At 41.5% G+C, this 21,668-nt stretch overlaps 1 protein-coding gene across 1 annotated transcript in view; it reads left to right on the top strand.

Annotated features, from left to right (window-relative positions):
* The first annotated feature begins 1,468 nt into the window (after positions 1–1,468).
* LOC140135217 (nicotinamide N-methyltransferase-like) overlaps positions 1,469–21,668 on the top strand; it is a 65,713-nt gene continuing 45,513 nt past the window's right edge. The window contains exons 1-2 of the mRNA XM_072156391.1: positions 1,469–1,637; positions 16,611–16,818. Of these exons, the coding sequence (XP_072012492.1) occupies positions 1,487–1,637; positions 16,611–16,818 (359 nt within the window). The 5' untranslated portion in view covers positions 1,469–1,486. The remainder of the gene's footprint in view (positions 1,638–16,610; positions 16,819–21,668) is intronic.

Here is a 21,668-nt window from a genome sequence, read left to right as displayed (position 1 = left end):
TCATAATGAGGTAATATTTATCAAGCTGTCTGAAAGTCAGAATGTTTCTAGTTGCCCATGGCAACCAATCACAGCTCCCCTTTGAAATATTCATGAGCACTGGTAAAATTGAAGTCGAGCTGCGATTGGTTGCCATGGGCAACTAAAAATATTCTGACTATTAGACAGATTGATAAATCTGCCCCAATGTGTCTGCTTAAAGAGTCCCACCCCTGGGCAGCACATCCTCCTGTCTGCCCGCCGGCCAGCTGGCACAACCTCATCCTCCTGCACTTTCGGTGCCCAAAAAACAGTTGTGTGCCCTGCACCTGCCCCCACCCTGCTCGGACAACACAGCCGCCAAGGAGGCCGAACTGCCTGGGACAGACCACTGAACATCTGCTCCATGGATGGCACAGCCATCTCCTTACACCACTGACAGCCAGGACATTAAAAAAATCTATCTATCTATCTATCTATCTATCTATCTATCTATCTATCTATCTATCTATCTATTTATCTATCTAAGTAAGTAGTGAAGAGACAGCACTCAATAAGTTCTGGAAAAGTGGTGAACTTTTATTCCATCACACTGTGTGATGGAATGAAAGTTCACCACTTTTCCACAACTTATTGAGTGCTGCCTCTTCACTACTTATATTGAGGACCCATGCCAAGGGATCATCGGCTGCTGCAGCAACTATCAACCATTGGCTTGTGCTGCTTTGGACTTTGCATTTTCTATCTATCTATCTATATAAGCTGTATGTATACGCAGTATGTGTGTAGATGCTCTATATACTGTTATACTGTATGTATGTGTGTGTAAGCTGTAAGCACTGAAATAATCGCAAATGCTAGCTTATAGCAAGCAGTTGCAATTATTTTCCCCAGTCCATCACCTGCACGCCAGTGGGCCGTGTGCCAGGAGCCGGCGTGGTGATTGCCTGTCCCAGTGCAAGTGCAATCGCTGAAGCCTTTGAAAATTTGCAGACTGTGTTTATTTCCAGGCCCTGCGTAGTACCCCACCTCTTGATGTATGTGGCTGAGCGGGACCAGCGGTGGGGCTGTTATACGGCGGTGCGCGATAAAAGACCCCTTATGTCTGTATATGGTGTGATTATACGGCATGTATTTTTATAAATGGTGAGTGAATAATGTATTTGTATATGATGCATATATACTATATGTATACATGTATACAGTATGTGTGTATAAACGTATGGATGTTTAAACTTTATGTGTGTATGTAATATAAATGTGTGCGCATGATTGTATAAACATGTTTGTACCAATATTTATGTTTTTTTTTTTTTACGGAATTTTTTTTAAAGAAATCTGTTCTGGGGCCAAAGCTCATTAGTTTCGCCCCTGCTAATAGTCTATGAAGATCATGATGTGACATGTGATATTTACAAATACACAATGCAAATTCATGAATACACAATGAAACTCTAAATATATTGAGCAGTAGGGTAGAAGAAATCAGTCTGTTTGAGACAAGATCATGGATTGCGGTGCACATAAGCTCTATCATGTACATGGCCTTGATTCACGACAATATCTAGACCAATTCTATTCAGAAAATGGGAAGATAATCTTTGGAGAAGATACCTTGATATTTCCCATTAAAAATCTTAAAGAAACTTTCTCATTGGGTATGTATGTTTCTATTTTTCATTTGCTTACAACTTCTATTCTTTTATCACAGAATAATTTACATCATTACACCACAACACCCAGCTATCACATTGAAAGGATGAAAAGGATGGTTGGAGAAAAGTAATAAGAAGAAAGGATAAATTATGTTGATTAAGATAACTTATACTTATATGTCACCTTTTATAAGCTAAACTGAACAGATCCTGGCTTTTTCCATTACACATATAAAAATTATAGAGCCTTAGGTAGACTCTTTCCACCTAATAGTGGATTATAATATAGCCATTTTGGGTGATAATCTCGGTCCAAGCCTTATAGAGAACCAATGGCCACCTAAACCTCCCAGCAAATTTTATACTAAATTGGACTTTAACCCATGAAATCCTTGTAGCTCTGTTCCTACTCTCAAATCAAATATAAACATGAGTCATTTTAGGACAAAGCAGGCTGAAGTGACGCATCCTCCAACTCCATATAGTATTAATGTTACAAACTTGTTAGGGCTATAATATTCAAACAGCCAAGGGCCCGTGGCAGCCTTCATCCACCCCTGTTTCTACCGATGCCCATTTTTCTTTTCATGTTTCAGTTTTTTAATCCTCACCTTCAAAAATCTATAACTGGCTTTTCAGTTGCCAAGATGCATGACTTGTTTTCAACATAAAATATTGTACTAGCTAATGTCAGTATTTAATATCCCAATCAATGATCTGGGAAGCTGGAAAAATTCCTATTGCAGTGTGTAACTTTTTATTTTTATCTTTACTGTCTTTTAAAGCCCCCTAGGATACTTAACCCCTAGGCGCACCAGGACGTTATAGTACGTCTCTGGGGCTAGATGCTTAGCGCACGGGGACGTTCTATAACGCCCTGCTTCTGGCACCGGCTCATGAACGGGGCCGGTACCAGAAGCAGCGTCTGTCAGCTGTCTAGTACAGCTGACAGCCTGCGCTAACACCCGCGATAGGAGCCGGCTTCTGGGCAGCTCCGAGGACTGGCATGTGCCCCGGAGCTGCCCGGTCTCCCTGGCAGTCAGACCCCTTCAGGGTCTGACTGCAAACTGTCTGAGCATGCGCCTGCATGCTCAGACAGTTTACACTGCTCTACAATAAAATAGTATTGTAGAGCAGTGTATCGAACTTGAACCAGTGATCAGAGCATCACTGGTTCAAGTTCAAGTATGTATAATTAAAAAAAAGTCAAAAACACTAAAGTTAATACATTAGAATAAATAAAAAATAAATGCATTAAAATATAAGCCCCAAAAATGTCACTTTCCTATAAAAACACTTAATAAAGTATAAAAAACACAAAAACACAAAAAACCCTGCATATTTGGTATTGCCGCGTGCGTAACAATCTGTATAATAAACAAAATCATTACTGGACCCTCATGGTACACGCCGTAGAAAAAAAACGCAAAAACGTTCCGAAAAAAGATCATTTTTAATTAATACCCTATAAAAAAAAATGCTCTAAAAAGTAATTTAAAAAATGTTATGCACTCCAAAATTAGCCCACTAAAAATAACAACTCTTCTCGCAAAAAATAAGCCCCTAACCAGATTTGTCAGCCGAAAAATAAAAAAGTTATGCATATGAAAAGATGGTGATGCTAAAATGAACAAGATTTTCTCCAAATTGGTTTTTATTCAGTACAATTGAATAAAATACACAAAACCCCCACATATTTGGTATCCCTGCGTCCGTAACAATCTGCATAATAAAACAGAATTGTTATTAGATCCGCAAAGTGAACCCCGTAAAAAAAAAACCCAAAAAAAAAGCTCCAGAAAAAAGATCATTTTCAATTAATACCCTAAAAAGGGATTTTTAGGGTATTAATGCTCTAAAAAGGGATTTAAAAAATGTTATGCACTCTAAAATAAGACCACTAAAAAGAACAATCCTTCTCACAAAAAATAAACCATTAAACAGATTTGTGAGGTGAAAAATAAAAAAGTTATGCATATGAAAGACGGTGATGCTAAAATTAACAACATTTTTGCCAAATTACTTTTTATTCAGTAAAAATGGGAAAAAATAAAAAATCTATATAAATGAGGTCTTTTTGTAATTGTGGCGACCCATAGAATAAAAATAATATACTATTTTTATGGTATGGTAAACGGCCCAAAAAAAACCCCATAAAAATCTTCCTGAAAAGTGATGATTTTCATTTCCTCCACCAACAAAGAGTTAATAAAATATCACCATTTAGCCTATGGATTCCCCCAAATTACGTACCAGAAAAGTGCATCTTATGTGGCAAAAGAAATAAACCCTATAGGTCCACATTAAAAAAAGAAAAAAATTATAGCCTGTACAATGTGACATAGCAATTCTGATCTGGATGGCGCCTCCTTCCCTTCTCTGCCCGGCCGTGCACCCATACAGCAGGTTACCACCACATATAGGGTATCCGTGTACTCGGGAGAAATTGGGTAACAAACTTTGTGGAGTCTTCATTCATTTAATCCATTGTAAATGTTTAATTTTCCACCCAAAATGGGTGTATTGTGAAAAAATATTACAATTTGCAGACTGCACCTCCATTTTGTTTTAACCCCTATAAAACACGTAAAGGGTTAACAAACTTCTTAAAAGTGGTTTTTCATACGTTGAGGTGTGTCGTTTCCTCAATGGGGTAATTTACTAATCTCACTATTATTTAGGCCTCTCGGTGTCAATTAGAAGTTGAGCAGGTCCATCTAAATACGCGTTTTGGTGATTTTACAAAAAAATTGAAAAATGAAACCTAAATTCTGAGCCTCATAACATTCTAGTAAAATATGTGGAATCTTAAAAAACCATGCCAGCATAAAGCAGACATTTGGGAAACATGCACATTTCTAGAGAATGTTTCCTTTATTACTATCATGGTTAAACTGGTTCCTGTCATTTCAAAAGTCTATCAAATTACAAAATCACGCATTAAAACTTAACCCATTAACGACTTGGCCCTTTTTTTGTTTTTTCATTTCCATTTTTCACTCCCACCATCATCCAAAAATCTATAACTTTTTTTTCATGTACAGAGCTGTGTGCATGTTTTCTGGGTAACTTATTACACTTCTTTGTGAAGGTATTTAATATTCCAAGCTGTATACTGGGAATGAGAAAAAGATTCCAAATGCAGTGAAAATGGTGAAAAAATGCATGTGCCCCATGTTCTTGTGGGCTTGGATTTTAGAGTGTTACTTTATTCTGTGGGTCGGTGCGATCACGGGGATAACAAATTTGAATAGATTTTATAATGTTTTCATAAATTTACAAAAATTAAAACCTCGTACAAAAAATTTTTCTTGGATTTTTGCATCTTCTGGCGCTAATAACTTTTTCATACTTTGGTGTACGGAGCTGCGGGTGGTGTAATTTTTTGCGACTTTGATGATGTTTTCAACACTTTCATTTTTCTGACTGTATGACCTTTTGGTCACTTTTTATGTAATTTTTATATTTTTTCAAAATGGCAAAAAAGTGCAATTTTCGACTTTCACGGGGTTAAACACTGTGAAAAAAACCTTATTATATTTTGATAGATCGTGAATTACCTAATGTGTTTATAATTTTTACTGTTTTATTTATATGATTTCTAGGGAAGGGGGGGGGTGATTTGAATTTTTAGTTTTTTTAATGCTGCATAATGCTGCATAATGCTGCATTATTTGCTGCATTATGCAGCAAAGCCTTACCGGCTATGGAGAGGGCTTAGACGATGAGCCCTCTCCATGCACCCACACCCGACACGTGCCGTACTATCAGGGTCGGACTGGGGTACCTGGGGCCCATCAGTGAAATTGATTTTGGGGGCCCACCTACTACTACATATAAATATTCTGGGATGAGGGAATTTGTAAGCACTAGCGGGGACAGTGAAGCAGAGAATAAGCTAAGCCCTTTCTCCCTCCCTCTCTGCTAGTGCTCGGCTCTTGATTTGTGTACAGGGGCTGCAGGGGTGACATTATCTCAGGGCATTAATGCTAGGGATAGTATAAGAGTTACCCCTGGTGTCCCGGGCTTTCTGCTAGTGGCTGGGCTGTGGTTAGGGATGTAAGGGTTCGCAGTGCACCAACCTTCCAATAAGGAAATGTTGAAAACCATTAGAAGAACTGATGACAATAACTCTACTCTGGCGTCCCGCACCACATAGACAAGTCACACCTGGCTCTCTGACCCTATAGATATAACAGTACATAAGCTGAGTGCTGTCTTAGGCTGCATTCACACTGCCGCTGCCTGCCGTACCATAGCATTATGGGCAAAGGCAGCGCACGGGGAGAGGAGGAGGAGGTGTGCGCAGCTCACCCCCACCTCTCTCCATAGGAACATATGGCGCATGGCGCGGTACTGCGGAGAAGGATAGGACATGTCCTATCTTTTTCGGGGGTACGGAGCGGTATGGGGCTGCACCGTACCGCTCCCGTTGGGCGCTGTGCCCATTGCCTTCTATGGGGGACGTATATCGGCTGTTTATACGTCCCCCATACGGTAGTGTGAATGTAGCCTTAGAAGGTAAGACCTACAATACAGATCTGACACAGGAAGAAGTAGGATCTTGTACCTCACAGGTGACTTGTTTAATTTTCCACCCAAAATGAGTGTATTGTGAAAAAATATTACAATTTGCAGACTGCACCTCCATTTTGTTTTAACCCCTATAAAACATGTAAAGGGTTAACAAACTTCTTAAAAGTGGTTTTTGATACATTGAGGGGTGTAGTTTCCACAATGGGGTAATTTATGAGTCTAGCTATTATTTAGGCCTCTCAGTGTCAATTAGAAGTTGAGCAGGTCCATCTAAATACGGGTTTTGGGGCTTTTACAAAAATTGTGAAAAATGACACCTAAATTCTGAGCCTCATAACATTCTAGTAAAATATGTGGAATCTTAAAAAACCATCCAACATAAAGCAGACATTTGGGAAATGTAAGTTATGAATTTATTTGGGAGCTATGACTGTCTGCATCAAAAGTAGAGAATTTAGAACGTTGAAAATAAAGAATTTTTCCAAATTTTTGCCAATTTTTGTTTTTTTTCATAACTAAATTCAAAAGATTTCATCCAAATTTTTAAACTAATTTGAAGTACAATGTGTCATGAGAAAACAATCTCAAAATCAACTGGATATCTCATAGCGTTCCCACGCTATAACCACTTATAGTGACACAGGCCAGATTTGAAGAATGGGGCCGCGCCTTTAGGCCAAAGAGGCTGAGTCCCGTAGGGGGTAAATACGGTGCTCAGTGCAACTCAGTCGGACTGAGCGTTTGGAGCGCCCCTTAATTTGAGTTGCATGGAGACTAGTGCAGTTCTGCACAATAGCAGCGCAGACACATCTTGTGCAAGCCGTTTTCCCCTATAAGAAAGTGCAAAGTCCTACAGAAGTGCGGGGCAAAGCCCTTAGTAATTGTGCCCCATAATGTTGTAACTTCACAATTTAAACATAATAAGAATGGGTTTTTTAAAGAAAGCATTTTTTAAAGTCCGAACCAGGAGTGGAGAAAAAATAGGAGGAGCATCTCCATTATGTGTTATCACCTATTAGCATCCACAAAACTGCATCAGAAAACCTTGATGTGAAAATGACTGCCTGGCAGTGATGTTATGTGCTTGGAAACACTTTGGTTTCTCACTTAACTAAACAGAGCTGAATCCTCAATAAAATGTAGAAACATTAAGTAATTCTTGTGTACCTCTATGTCACAATCCTACTGATGGGGTTATACCCTAGCCTGGGCCTCTTTAACCCTTGATATAGTCCAGGCTTGGGGTATACTCTGGCCTGTTACAGCGGTCTCTGAACAGCTAATGCAGCCCTACAAAGATACAGATACAAAACGCATTAAATGTGCTGCATAGTGAAATCACAGATCAGGGACATATATAAAGGACATAAGGGAGCAATTCACTAACGCTCACAACTTACTAGTCGATGCACATAACAAATCCAAAGAAGATATCTCTGCTTCAAGATAAAGCTAGCAGACTTTTAAGACAGGACTAGAAGAAACTTGAAATTTGAGGTTCAGAGAAATCCAGAAACCATAGACCCAGAGCATCTCAACAAGTTTCTAATAGATTACCTTATATACTCGTGTATAAGCCGAGTTTTTTACCACAAAAAATGTGCTAAAAAACCTCACCTCGGCTTATACATGAGTCAATTAAAAAAAACGTACATACTTATCCTTCGGCGCCCTGATGCACGACGCGACTCCTCTTTGGTCTTCTCTCTGCTGTATTAGCCGGCAGAGATGCATCCACACTATGATGCAGCGATGTCATTGCGGATGACGTCATAGTGTGCGCAGGCACAGAAAGAAGATAAGCCGCGGGGAGCTGCATCGGGCATCGGAACCGCCCGAAGATGAGTATAGGTGACTGTATACTACAGGAGGCAGGCTGGCTGTATACTACATGGGGTTGGCTAGCTGTGTATTACATGGGCTTGGCTGACTATATACTACATGGGGCTGGCTGGCTGTGTACTACATTGGGCTGGCTGACTGTGTACTACATGGGGCTGGCAGGCTGTGTACTACATGGGGCTGGCTGGCTGTGTACTACATGGGGCTGACTGGCTGTATACTACAAGGAGCTGGCTGTATACTACATGGGGCTGGCTGTATACTACATGGGGCTTGCTGGCTGTATACTATATGGTGCTGGCTGGCTGTATACTACATGGGGATAGCTGTATACTACTGGAGGCTGGCTGGCTGTATACTACTGGGGTCCAACTGGCTATACACTACTGGGGGCTGGATGGCTATACACTACTGGGGGCTGGCTGCATGCTACTGTACAGGACACTTTTTTTCTTTATGGACAAAGTTTTCTGGATTTTCCAGACGCTCAGCAAAAAAAATTTTTTTTAGCCCTGCTGCATAGATTATGTAAATACCTTTTTTTTTGTAGTATTTGATTAGAAACTTTACATTCTTGGGAATAGTCTTGCTCCAAAGTACAGGTACAAATTCTCCAATAGGGAAATTTTATACAGTGTGAGAGGGATGGCAGGTATAAGCTACAGCAAACTTTCCCCATATAAGTGTTAGCTGTTAGTAGTACATCTAAAAATGGTTTAGTGTTAGAAGCAAATGTAAACTGTAGGTTACAACAGTTATTGTTAAGGTACACAACGCATTGACCAACTGTCTCGGGGTTTGAGTTCCAAACCAAGAGACAGTCGTCAATGTACCTACAATACCAAATAATAGAACTCAAAAAAGGATTCATAGAAGTGTACAGCTAATGCTCTTCCCAGAACGCCATATACAAGTTTGACAAAGATAGCGAAAAACTGGCACAGAGTGGCCCGGTTTTAAAGCTGTTTAGAAGTTGGGTATGAGTAACAAATGTGTGGCTTGGAGAGGAGAAGCAGTCTCTTAGCTGATTTAGGGACGGAGATACACCATCAAAACATCCCCCAAAACTTTACTGTTCAAAGTTTTTTGTTGGTGGGACCATGTGAGGGATGAGGGAAATTTTGGGACTACTTGGTATCCCAGTTTTGTATTTGGGGAGGGATGTAACCAAAGCTCCTTTGCATGGTTGATCAAGTGCCACATTTTAACTGGCCCTTTCGTGAGGATGTTCAGGGAGTTAAGAAAAGGCCCATCTTTGAAGGGTGGCAAAAGTAGCTGTGTCAGAGAACCTTTGAAAAAATGTTCCTTTACCTTTACATATAGTTTAGACAAACCATTTCTATGTCAATCATCCTAGGAGGATAGTCTTATAGTATGTGTAGATATCTGAATGAGGGTTTCTTTTGTCAGGACAAAGAGGAAGGGAGAGGGGGGGGCAATCTTTTCTGGTTGTCATTTGAGATGGAGAATTAGGGTGTGAGGGTACCATTGACGCTGACTGAGGAAAGTTACATGATCTGATTTGTAATTGCCTGAGGAAAGCTGAATTTACTCAAAGTCATTTGCATGTACATCCAGTTCACCATCCATCTGTGGATAATAAAACTAGGGGATATTTATTCCGCCGAGCATACTGGATTAAGAGTAGGACTCTCAAAATATTGGGGCTCATTTACTAAGAGTCCGCGGACCGCAATATCATTGGATATTCCGACGATTGCAGGATACCGGGCGCACGTTCGTAGTGAATTGCGGCAGCTGTGCATTCTTGTCGGGGAACACACCTCGGAGATCACGCAGAGATCTCCTAGGTACAAATCCTATCTGTTCCTTGTTGACCAAGTGGGGTAGAAGATATTTAATTCGGGTGGCTAGTAGCTTGGCAAATATCTTGACATTAACAACTAGAAATAATATAGGGCCATAGTTTTCACAGACTGGGGTCTGTGCCTTCTGTAGGGAGTGTAGTTAGTTGGGTCATTAGAGCTTGAGGAAAAAAGCATGAGGGAGCAGCTAAGGAGTTGAATTTTTCTAACATTGTGGCAAAATATTGGGTTTAGATGACTTATAATAATGAGCTGGAATGCCATCTGGGCTTCAGCTTTTGTCTGACGGTGACTCTTTTATAGCTAGTTCAAGCTGTTTTAGGCTAAATGAGGCTGTTAAGGATTCCCATTGTGAAGGGAGAGTATAGCAAGTTAGAGAGTGCCTAGGTTTGAGAAAATGTGGGGTTTCGCATCTTGCTGTCCACTATCGACTTTTCTCACTTCAGGTTTCTGTAGGTGGCAGGCGCTTCTTTGGTGAGCAGGGCGCGTGGTGATCCCAGTAATCTTCTGCAGGTAGACAAGGTCGGGTCAAAGCAGTCGTTCGTGTGCCGAAACTGGAAGTAACGTGCTCCGGGCTGGGAACTGCTTCGCTGATTGGGCACATAACAAATTCACGGGTACGATGGGGGGTATTTATGGGAGCCGAGCTCTACAGTGGGCACTTCTACCCCTGAGGAAGTCCCCCATTTAGGGGACGGAACGCGTGGGGAGCCCTCCACCTCCTTCACACCAATTATAGCACCCCAAGGCTATCTGACATGGGATGCCGACTGAGACTTTCCTGACGTACATTTAGACAGGTAATGTATTGAGACCAGTTCACACTTAAGACTTACCTTTGTTGACCTTCTATTATCTCTACATCAGGTTCTGTGTATTGTTCAGGTTTCTACTCAGCATTGACTTTGGTTACTAGGGATTATGGGTGCTTTTGGAGTACTGTTATAGTGCAGGAGGTGTTTTGCCAGTTATCCTCACAGGGAATTCTGGCCAATGAATTTACACATGTACTTGGTACAATTTTTATTGCTTTTTATCTGTCTTTCTTGTCTGTGTCGGGATAAAAATGATTTTGTATTTTGTCAGATGACACATCTCCTGGTCTTTTGAATATAACAATCCCATTCCCCACATCACCAACACCAAGGTGTAAACCTGATAGAGAAGAAATTAGCAGAATCACCTCTGTGGCACATTCAAAGACAAAACTCCCAGAGATGCTGTAGTCCATTTCGTTTTCATCCTCCACTATCATACAATAGTGTCAAGAATACAATCCATCTTTGATTCCAACCCTGCATATCCTTCAACATAAAGACTTCCCCTCAAACGGGTCCAATTAAGTTCAAGTCGTGACTTCTGTATCAGGAGCACAGTGGGATGCTCCCAGGGCCGGTTCTAGACAAATTGGGGCCCTGGGCAAAACTAAAAGTGGGGCCCCAAAATAAAACAATTTTATGACAAGTCAGTAAGTGGCTCCCTTTAGTATGGTAAAACAAACTGTAATATGGAAGGCGATGAACAGATGATAGGGAGATGATAGGCAGCACAGTGGTTCCGTGGTTAGCACTACAGCCTTGCAGCGCTGGTCATCATCGGCAAAGAGTTTGTATGTTTGTGTGGTTTTCCTCTGGGTCCTCCGGTTTCCTCTCACACTCCAAAAAATTACTGGTTGGTTGAATAGATTGTGAGCCCCATGGGGACAGGAACTGATTTGGCAAGTGCTGTGTAATCTGTGTGCGCTATATAAAGAATTATTAATTATTATGATAGAAGATAAATATGAAAGATGATAGAGATTTCTACATGCAGAACTATAAAGTACATAATATATACAGTAGATGGATATGAGAGATAAATACACTAGAACAGAAATAGAAGATTGATTGATAAATAGAGAAAAAGTGAGATATATAAATGTACAGATTATAGGAGATAGATATATAGACAGGAGAGAGATGATAAGCATCTTCAACCGGGAATTCAACAGTCGGGTATTTTTGGATATGTTGTTGCGTTATTGACCAGAGCAATTTTTACAATTTTGGCGTTTAAAATTAAAATTGAAATAACAGCAAAAAAAATTAAAGTAACCCAACAACCCACATATTTTCTGAGAGCAGACACTTGCCCCATTTTCAAAAAGTTTATAGACATAGGTGCCTTCATGCAATTTTGATTCAAACTCAAACATTTTATAAAAACAAAATAGTTAAAATTTGACTTTGATGGCAAAAAAATGTTCTCCAAAAAGAAAATATTTACCTTCACATCTCCTAAATGTAATAGAGTTCACAATATCAACAAAACTGTAATAATTAGATATCTGCTTTTCAACTAGAAATTCCATTATCTGTAAGGAGCAGCAGCTCCCATGTGCAGCAAATTCTCCCTGCGGCCTGATGGCTAAGAATCTGGAGGGGGGTGGGGGGGGCCTTGGGGGTGCTGTATCTTTGGCTTTGTGACACAGAACATCACTTCTTTTTTCCTATGAAAGAAGAGAGTCTCCTCTTTTATATGAATCCAAATTTGTGTTTCTAAGTGTAAGGAAAACAGAGATATCAACTGTTTTGATATCTCTGGCACCTGATATTCTCACTTTAAACCTGAATATCTCTGGATCCCTGGCACCTAGAAACGAAATTCAAGATTCATTTGAAAGAAGAGATTCTTTCAGGGGGCAAATGCCCACTTTGCCTACCCATAGCACCGGTCCTGGATGCCCCCTCATCAAGCTCTCAAACACCCGCTTCCAGGGCTGCCACCGGAGGTAAAGTGACAATAAAATGTCTCAACACTTTAGGGCACCAAGTCTCGTCTGATCCAGAACCGATAGGGGAAGCTCATCCCCCCTAACAAAGGTACTTTTAATTCAGTTAACATAATTAAGTCAACTACTAGAATACCGCAACCATTCATCATAGGCGCACAAAAGAAAAGTAATGTCAATAGGGTGGTTTTAGTCTGATTTTTTCCTGAAAAATCTTGAACATAGAAGTAAGCTCTATAACCACCTGGAGAGACTGATGCATCTGAGAAACCAACAAGTGAAGTTCGTTCCTCCCCTCTATTATATCAGAATCCTCTTATATATATATGTCTTGCAAGCCAAATGTGGCTGTTTTGATGGCTGCATTTGGCTCACATATTTACCGTATATACTCGAGTATAAGCAGAGTTTTTCAGCACAAAAAATGTGCTGGAAAACCCTAACTTGCTTATACTTGAGTCTATACAAAAAAAATGTACTCACCTACCGGCGCACCCCCGGGAGATTCTCATCTGTCCAACGATGTTTCAGCACCAGAACCCAAGCCTTATTATTGTTGGACAGAAGAGGACCTCCCAGGGTGGCGTCGGAAGGTGAGTACACTTTTTTTTTTTTCGTACAGGCTGGGCAGGGGCTGTATACTGGGGGCTGCAGGCTGTATACAAGGGGCAGGGGGCTGCAGGCTGTATACTAAGGATAGGGGACTGCTGGCTGTATACTTGGGAAAGGAGATGCAGACGCTTTGCCCGGCCTTACACAATGAAGACACAGTGTTACCGCGTTGTGACGTTATAGTGTATTCCTGGGCAGAGCGCATAGATGTGTCTCTACCTGCGCTGCTGGGAACCCAAAGAGCATGCGTTAATGCAATGTTAACAGATGTATTTACAATGCGTTTACACATGCGCTTTGTAGACGCAAACGTTAACAGCTGTTTAGCGCATGCATTAAAAGTGGAGGCTCCCTAAAGTGGAAGCTAGAGATGACATAGCATTAGAAACTATTTTTAATGTGTACCTACACCTACCTTAGATAATGTTTGTCTGTCTTGCAGTAGTGTTGAAAGTAGTGACTGTCTAGCATCAGAAAATATTATTAATGTACATATGTAATAATTATATTTAGTTGTAAGTTCTGTGTGATTTACCAGTGCGAATTGTGAGTGTGGCAATTTGGGAAAAAGCCTAGGAGTAGATTTAGTGTGAATATGCCATCTTGGATAGTTGGGTGAGATTTATGTTTCAAATTGGGAGGCTCCCTAGTGTACGTGTACCCCGTGACTGAACTCGATAGGGTTCATCACATTTGTCCTTATGGTAGTTCTCTTTCACATTGTCTGGATAAGGATGTGCTTGATGTTTTGGTAAAGTCCTGATCATATCCAAAGTCTGTGAAGTTTCTTTTTCTTGTTGTCTATTCAAATGCTGTATTAAATAGGTCTATTTTTTTTATTTAGGCTCTCTGTGAGTCTGCTCCTTATGGCTTGTATGTCCTTTTAGGTATTTGTCTGTGTGTTGTAGAAAACAAGGATTAGGAGGTTCCGTAGCCTCTCAAAGGTTCTGTAATAAAGAGTTGTAGGTAGACAAAGTGGGATTCTGTAGGTGAAGTCCTTTGGGAATTAGATGTTCTTTGTTGCATCTTGTTAAAAAGAAAATATCATTGTGTCAGTGCCAGTTTCTTCAGAAGTATTTTTCATGTTCCATGTGTGCAAGGTACATTCTGGTATTCTGTACATTCAAGGCACATTCTCCATTCTGTCACTAGAAAAAAAGTTTAGTACCATTTTAGTCAGTTGAAGAAATTCACGTTGCTTTTAATTAGTCAAAAAAATAACCTTCTTGAGATTGTGATACTTTTCCATGGCTAACTGAAATATAAAATGTTAAAAGCAAGCTTTCGGGACTTCAGAGCATCAATGGGGGGCTCATGGCATCCATATTGTATATATTGCAAGTAACAAACCATTAGATATGGCAATGACTTAATTCTGCTGTAGAGGGTAGTCTTCAGAAATGCAGGGGGGATTGGGGGTGCTTATGCTGTGAAAGTGAAAATCAGTGGGATGTAAAAGCAATTGCATTAATTGACCACTAAGTGGCAGTGCTCTATGAGGCAATGAAAAGAAACCAAAAGTCCCAGTGTTATGTGGGAATAAAAAACACAATGACAAGCAAAAATGAAGCAGAGTAATTTTACAGAATAGAACCCAGAGGAGCCAAGTCCAACACCCCTGCCAATACAATGGCAAGGGAATAGTTGCGAACAGCAAACTTTCCAGGTTAGGAGCTGTCTGAGGGAGTCATGAACCCTCTAGAAGGTTCTATCACTGGACATTAGGTATTAGCAGTGGTAGACACTGCCTGGACAAGCAAGGGTTAGGTATCTGAAAGTTATTATCCAATTGTATTTCAACCTGTACACTGGAGTGCCTGGCCAAGGTTTAACAAAACCCCTGTACGGGGAGAGGATAAGCCTTTTTTTGCCAGCTCATCCTAGAGAGCATAAGTCCTTGATCATAGACAGAGCATACAGAGAGAGATAGGGGCACATTTACTAAGGGTCTGGGTAGGTAAATGTGCCCCATAGTGTGTAGCACTCCCTTCCTCCCAGGACACAAGCTGAAGCTTCCACAATTGGACACAGCTACCTCCCAGCCTCCATCTACTACCAGGCTGGTGAACTACTCCTCAGGATCACTCTCCATGACCACTCTCAGCAATCCGGTCTCTCCAGTAATCTGGAATCTGTTACAAGATCGTTTATGCCTTTGCCTGCAGCTGTTCTAATAAAGAACCGTGAGTTATTTTGCACATCATTGCCTCGGTCTGATCCCTGGATATGGCTGTATCACCACTACGGTCTCCCAATCCATTACCCAGGGACATATATTACAGACATTAAGGGGTTGCCCCAGGGAGATCAAGTACCTCAGCCTCTCCCTCTATATTTCTTGCACACACCACCTGCTGGAGACCTGCCAGGCTGTAGGACAGCCCTCCAGTCCCCATACCAAGCACCGTGACAACAGCGTGCCTAGGCCGCAACCGCCAGATACTCTGGTATTCTGGGCCCAGGCTGCCTTCAGGCCCCAAGAAAAGGCTAGGCCCCAGCGGGGGATGTTGCACAGGCAATATGGAGAAATAGACAAGAGATGCATAAGTGAAGCTGGGGGGGGAGAGCAGTCTCTGATGTCAGGAGGCAATGCAGGAGATGTCAAGTGGTGAAGAAGTAGGAAGGAGATGCAGGCAGGTCTGGTATCCCACTGTGTTGCTGGAGCGGAGAGCAGGAAGTTTATTTGAACCAGTGCAACCAGCAGCAGCAAGCAAATGGAGGCAGTGAGGAGGAGGCGCTGCAACATTGCAGGGGAGCATTGCCAGATAGGTGCTATGTATGTACCTGTCTGCCTGGGGGAAGCAGTCCACAGGAAGCAGGTGAGTGACAGGAAATCCCCAGGTGGAATCTGGGCCACTCGGCACTGGATGGCAGCAGAAGATGCTAAATAGTTGTGGATGTAGTCAGTTGGAGCCTTGTAAAAACATGGCCATACCAGGATGCCAATCTTTAACCAGTTCCTGCACTCACAACAGATGAACAACTCTAATCGGATTTATTGATGGTAGATACAAGAACACACAAAACATTAACTTGACTCTGTCCGTGGCTTTCGTAGTCTTTGTAGATTATTAACCTATAGCCACCTACTGTGTGTGAAGCACTGTTAACCATGAGGTAACATCAATATACTGTGTTAAAAAGTTACAGAGTCTTTAGTGAGAGATGTTTTCTTCTTTACACTATAAGGAAATCCTAAAATTTTCGCTGAAAATTTGTATTTTCTACTTTATTTCCCCACAGTCATTGTTTCTACAACAGGTAACATGGTTTCAGTATTTTACATAGTTATATATTACAGTTGGTTAAAGAAATGTTCAACAAGTTTAACCAAGTACTGGACAAGTTAAGGGACTTTAGACATTCACCTATTCTACTATTTCTCTTCAGGTCATATTAAAGGAGATATCTTGATAGACCTCAGCAAGGGTTCCCTGATTCATCATCTGTATTCAGCCTGTGAATTTTTCAAACACCTGATAGTGTTGAAGATCCAAGACAGATGCATCCTGGAGCTGAAGAGATGGGTGGACACACGTACGGGAGCATTCGACTGGTGTCATGCTGCACAACTTCATGTAGACTTAGAAGGAAACAGGTGAAGGATTTTTTGAAAATTAAAAAGACAATTGTAATAATTAGCTAATGTACAAAACACATATTATCCCCTTAACTCCTTAAGGACACAGCCATGTTATAGCTATAGGGACCTCATTTTTCACTAAAGACAGATTGTAAAAGCCTATGACACCTGCAGTGCACATCTGCCTTTCTGCTTTTTCTAAACATTTGCATTACAATATAAATGTATTATAACTTACTCTTGCATCCTGACAAAATCCTGGGGTAGTCACAGGGACTGGACTTTGGTTTACATGCATTTATGCATGTGACCTGTTTGAGCTGCAGACTGTCTCCATGTTTGTGCTCATGTACAGCTCGTCCCTCCCCCACTGATGTCATGCTGTGACCTCTGAGAAGAAGCAGGAGGTGGAGCTAGACAGGAGCACAAAGGTGGGGGCCAAGCTCTGAGGAGTGGGTAACACAGACAAGCCACATGTTGTTTTTTGAGATACACCCAAACCAAAGTCCGGCCCCTGTGACTACCCCAGGATTTTGTCAGGGAGCAAGGTAAGTTATAACACACAATTATATTGTAATGCAAATGCTTAGAAAAGGCAGAAAGGCAGATTTGCACTGCTGGTGTGAAGGGCTTCTGCAACCTGTCTTTAGTGAAAATGAGCTCGATGGTGACAGGTTCCCTTTAAGGCTTAGCCCAATTTTTTGTCTTCTGACATGTGTTGCTTTATATGGTTATAACTTTTGAACACTGTTACTTATCAAAGCAATTATGAGATAGTTTTTTTCCTCACATGTTGTACCTCATTTTAGTGGTAAATTTTGGCAGATACGGTAAGTTTTGATTTTATTTACAAAAAAAAGAAACAATGATGATTTTTTTTTAAAAAATTGCAATTTTCGAATTTCGAAATTATTGCGTTTTTAGGCAGATAGATTTACCACCTAAAAAAGTTGCCGAATAACATTTCCCATATGTTCTTTACATTTTTATAATTTTTGAAATGCCTGTATAATTTATTTTGATGTCATGTGGCGTACAAATCGAATAACGATTTTCTGTATTTTCAGAATTAACAATTTTGGGGATAAATACTGTTTTGAATGAAATGTTAAACATTTAAAACCACCCAACATAATCAACCCATTTTTAAATCTGCTCCCCTCAAACTATCAGCAACGACTTTTAGGAAGATTGTTAACCCCTTGAGATCTTCATAGTAATCAAAATGGAGGGGAAATTTAGAATGGTCAAATTTTGTTGGTTACACGTTCATTTAGCCCTAATATTTACACATTTACAAAAGATAAAAATAGAAAACCCATCTTAAAATTTGTTAAGCAATTAGAGACCCCCACATGTAGCACTAATTTATTTTATGGGCGGTGTGCAGCCCGTGGGGGAGGAGCATGGTACGTGCAGTGCACTGCGCGATGACGTAGTGAGAGCTGCATGGAGCTAGGGGGAAGCGATGTGCCGCGCCTGGAGTCAATCCTCTCCCCCGCTATTGACATCCGCACGCTGACACACGTGAAGTGGTGTTTGAGTGTTCTGTCCACGATCTTGCCCAGAATCAGCGTGTCGGCAATGGAGGCTGAAGGAAATCAGCCCACTCCTCGTTAACCTTTGGGAGAAAGTGAAGACCGCGCGGCTGACCGGATCCAGCAGCTGTAACAGCGCAGGTAGTGGTGCTCCCTATATCTGAAGGCTGAAGGTGAGCTCGGGCTTTTTGTGGATGTTTCCTGGCTTGCTTGCCCATTGAAGTTGGTGTCGTATCTCCTTCCCGGCCTCCGGGCAATTTGCAGACTTCTGTGACTGGGGGTGCTCTCGGAGGGTTTTATCTCTCGGGGAGCACTTCTTAGCTGAAGATAAGCTCGCGGCTCGGGGACCTCTACACTGCTTCTACTGAAACTCTCCGAAAGCAGGGATACATCGAAGTTGTGAGACAACTCTATGTGTGTGGCTATTGCCAGTGAATTAATTTGAACAAGTCTGTGATCTCACTCCCAAGGCTGTGGGCGACTATTTACTTCTTTCAATGCAATGCTACCCTCTAAGCCGATTTTTTTTTAGCCAACACTAATCAATTAACACTAACCTATGCTGACTGTGAGCTTTGCTTTGCCGTGACCTCAGTCTTTCCTATAAGTGGCATTCTTGAATACCATCTCTCAACTGGCTATGTTCAATCCCACAATAATAACTAACAAACCTGAAAGTACTACAGGTGTTAATTTTGCAGACCTTGACTATTACTGAATGAAGTTCTTTTGAATTGTGTATTGTGGACTGCTGTTGCGCCCAGGGTTTATCACTGAGATCGGTAGTCTGGAAGAAGACTTTCTCCTCTGGATTGTATATATGCTTCTTTATTCTATCTAACACTGTTAAAGAGATGTGACTTACCTGCTTTGAGACATTGACAGCATTAACTCTACTAAATGTCTCTCTTTGTTTAACGGGGACTGCATGATAACTAAATTCTGGACTGATTCTAAACTTTACTCTACTTCCCTGATTGCTATTTTTTGATTGTCACCAGCGACTATATAGCAAGCTATAGTCCATATTTCATTTTTGTCAGTGGGCAACTCCCTTCAACTTTCTTAAGTGTTCTACAAAAGAGAGATTGCTACTCACTATCAGTCAGAGCTGGAATAGTTGCTAAAAGCTTGCAGGTGCCCGTATACCCAGTTTTGTTGGATATAAATATTTAAAAAATGGGAAGCAAAAAATTGTTACCAAGGCTAGGCTCTCAGATGCAGGTGGTTCACGTGGAGGTAGGAGAAAAGACGGAAAAATGGAGAAAAGGTAGGTAGGAAAAAGGGAGTGAGGTGTAAGGGTGCAGTGGCCTTGCAGTTAGCCGCTGAGGATGTAATGGATAAATCCACTGCTGAGGATAGCATAGGAGGGAGGGATGAGGGGGATGCGAATATTTCTCTGAAAGATATTTCAATGCAGATAACTCAATGCCTCACAGCGGTGGGTAATGTGTTAAAAGAGAAAGGAGGATTACAGTGTGAAGTGGCCCTGGTCAGGGAAGATTTAATTAAATTTAGGGTAAGAACAGAGGAGGTGAATTAGGGTATAGAGATATTTGGAGGGGGAGACATCCTGAAAAGAGAGCCTATACCTGCTATTCCAAGACATGTGCATCTCTTTCCAGGATTGATATAGTGCTGGTGAATGAATTTGGATCTGAACTGATGAAGGAGGTGGCAATAGGTGCAAGAGGTCTCTCCGACAACTCCCCAGTCTGGTTCACATTAGGAAAACAGAAAGAAACAGGTATTACATATTACAAGGTAATGCCTTTCTGGTTTAACCTCGTAAAAGACGGTAAAGATCTATATGAAGAAATGATTTCCTTCCTGGGTAGGAATTCGGAGGGGCACAAAGTTAGGATAGTATGGGACGCAATGAAGGCGTACTTGAGGGGGCTTATTTATGATCAGGTTTTGTTTCATAAAAGAAGGAAGGTGGCGGCCCTCCAACTAGTTAAGGACAAGGTAGTGGATCTGGAGGATAAGCTCATGCACAACCCCACCGAGGAGAATAAGAGTTTGTGGTTAGAAGCACATGAATGCCTCAGGAGATATTGGGGCACATTTACTTACCTGGTCCATTCGCGTTCCAGCGGCGGCTTCTCCGACGAGCGTTTGGGTCTTCCGGCGATTCATGAAGGTCCTGCGCCCGATGTCCACCAGGTATCGCTGCTGCGCCGAGTTCCGCCGAGTTGCGTTGGAGTTCAGTGATCTCTTCCTGGTGCATGTAAGTATGGCAAGTGCGACCAATTTTTTTTAAATGCCGCGGTTTTTCCGAATACTTCGGGTTTTCATTCGGCCACGCCCCACGATTTCCGTCACGTGCATGCCAGCACCGATGCGCCACAATCCGATCGCGTGCGCCAACATCCCGGGGCAATTCAGGGGAAATTGGCGCAAATCGTAAATATTCGGGTAACACGTCGGGAAAACGCGAATCGGGTCCTTAGTAAATGACCCCCATTGTCTTGAGAAAGCTACCTGGGACATTAAAAGGCAGAGACAAAAGGCTATTTGGGGACATTACAAATCAATGAAAAACTTGGCAGATTTGTTAAAAAGCCAGAATAAAAAGAATGCTATTGGAGCAATAAAAGGGAAAGATGGAATATTGGTGACATCTCAGGAAGGGATTAGAGAAGTGTTAAGGTTGATTTTTGAGAAGCTGTAGTCCTCTGAACTGAAGGTGGGGGTAATCAAAAAAATAAGATCTTGTCCGAGGTTTCCATTCCAATGCTGCCAACGGAGGAGAGGGATGCCTTGGAGCACCCTTTGCAGATGGAAGAGATGACTGAGGCTCTGAAAAGCCTGCCCAGGGGAAAAGCTGTGGGCACGGATGGGATACCAGCAGAGGTACTTCTTCAGTATATATGTGGGGCCTCGGCCAAAATAAGTATAAGTGGAAAGGCTTCAGCCGCCTGGCAGCTGTATAGGGGAACAAGGCAGGGCTGCCCCCTATCTCCTCTGATGTTTGCAGTGGTTTTGGAACCCCTGGCAAGTAGTATTAAATCTGAGGTCAACATAAGGGGGTTGGTATGGGGCTACAGAGAAGTAAGAATACAATTGTATGCCAATGACATGCTTCTGTTCCTGGATAATTCTGAGAAGGGGATAAGGGTGGTGATGGACTTGATAGATAAATTTGGCTGATTATCTGGCATCAAAATAAATTGGAACAAATCTGCCTGCTTGCCTTTTGATCCTAAATTCACATTGACTTCTATTGAAAATCTCCCTGTAGTAGAAAGGATGCGTTATCTGGGGATTACAATTAGTAACAGGCCAAGGGATTATATTGAGTTGAATGTGAAAATTGCTGTGTGG

Source organism: Engystomops pustulosus, chromosome 6 (assembly GCF_040894005.1).
Source record: "Engystomops pustulosus chromosome 6, aEngPut4.maternal, whole genome shotgun sequence".
Classification (NCBI taxonomy): domain Eukaryota; kingdom Metazoa; phylum Chordata; class Amphibia; order Anura; family Leptodactylidae; genus Engystomops; species Engystomops pustulosus.
The sequence above is the reverse complement of the archived record's forward strand: the minus strand, read 5'-3'. Positions and strand labels throughout refer to the sequence as shown.